At 29.7% G+C, this 956-nt stretch overlaps 1 protein-coding gene across 1 annotated transcript in view; it reads left to right on the top strand.

Annotated features, from left to right (window-relative positions):
- LOC107648840 (GDSL esterase/lipase At5g03610) overlaps positions 1 to 956 on the top strand; it is a 12,440-nt gene that overhangs the window by 9,075 nt on the left and 2,409 nt on the right. The window contains exon 3 of the mRNA XM_016352651.2: positions 126 to 397. Coding sequence (XP_016208137.1) covers positions 126 to 397 — 272 coding nt within the window. The remainder of the gene's footprint in view (positions 1 to 125; positions 398 to 956) is intronic.

Below are 956 nucleotides of genomic sequence, written 5' to 3'. Positions count from 1 at the left end.
ATTTAATGATTAATTTTTAATTCATATATTATTTGATTTTATAATATGTATCCTATTTTTATCCTATCTTTAATTTTGTGTGTGTTACTGTGTTTTTGTGATGGACATGCATGGTTGCGGTGCAGCTAAGTACCTGGGAGTGAAAACACCTGTGCCATACAGATTTCGGAAGCAAATGGCGCAGCAGCTGAAGTACGGCATGAACTTTGCAGTGGGTGGAACTGGCGTATTTGACACGTCTACTCCAGGGCCCAACATGACCACGCAGATCCAATTGTTGGAGCAACTCATCCACGACGGACTCTACATAGCTTCTGATCTCACCAACTCCATCGCTCTTGTCTCTGTTGCTGGTAACGACTATAGTCACTACCTCGCCACTCATGCCTCTCCTCAGGTAAACTTACTCTCTCTTGGGGACATTAGCTTCAAAGCCTCCGCCACATAACAAATTATCTTTATAAGAGGAGTGTTAAGAAGTTAATGAGTTTTGTAATTTTTAGCCATTAATTAATTATCATTGATGTTTTTAATAATGTGAGATTTCATTCAATAATGTGGGATTATTTTTTTTTTTTTGCTATTGGCTAAATTTTAATAAAAGTGTCAATTCTCTAGACTTTCTCATCTTTATAAAAATATTTTTAGAAAACAAATGAGAAATTTTTATTCTATTTTATTTAAAAAAATATTAAATATTGTTAGAATTTATTCTTTTTGATCATCATTTTTAGTCTAATAATTTAATAACATACTTCAATTCACACTTTTAACAATTAATGACAAAAATTAATAAATTTTAATGACTCCCTAATCTTTTTTTTATTTATATTGCGATATATTAATAGATTATTATTTTTTACAAAAAAGTTCAAGAACTAGTAATTTTATTTTATATTGACTATTAATTTTTAGTCAATAATCTAATATATTTAGCTTCATAGTTCAATAATATA

The sequence above is a fragment of the Arachis ipaensis genome, chromosome B06 (genome assembly GCF_000816755.2).
Source record: "Arachis ipaensis cultivar K30076 chromosome B06, Araip1.1, whole genome shotgun sequence".
Taxonomy (NCBI): domain Eukaryota; kingdom Viridiplantae; phylum Streptophyta; class Magnoliopsida; order Fabales; family Fabaceae; genus Arachis; species Arachis ipaensis.
Note: the sequence above shows the minus strand (reverse complement) of the source record. Positions and strands in the feature narration are given on the sequence as shown.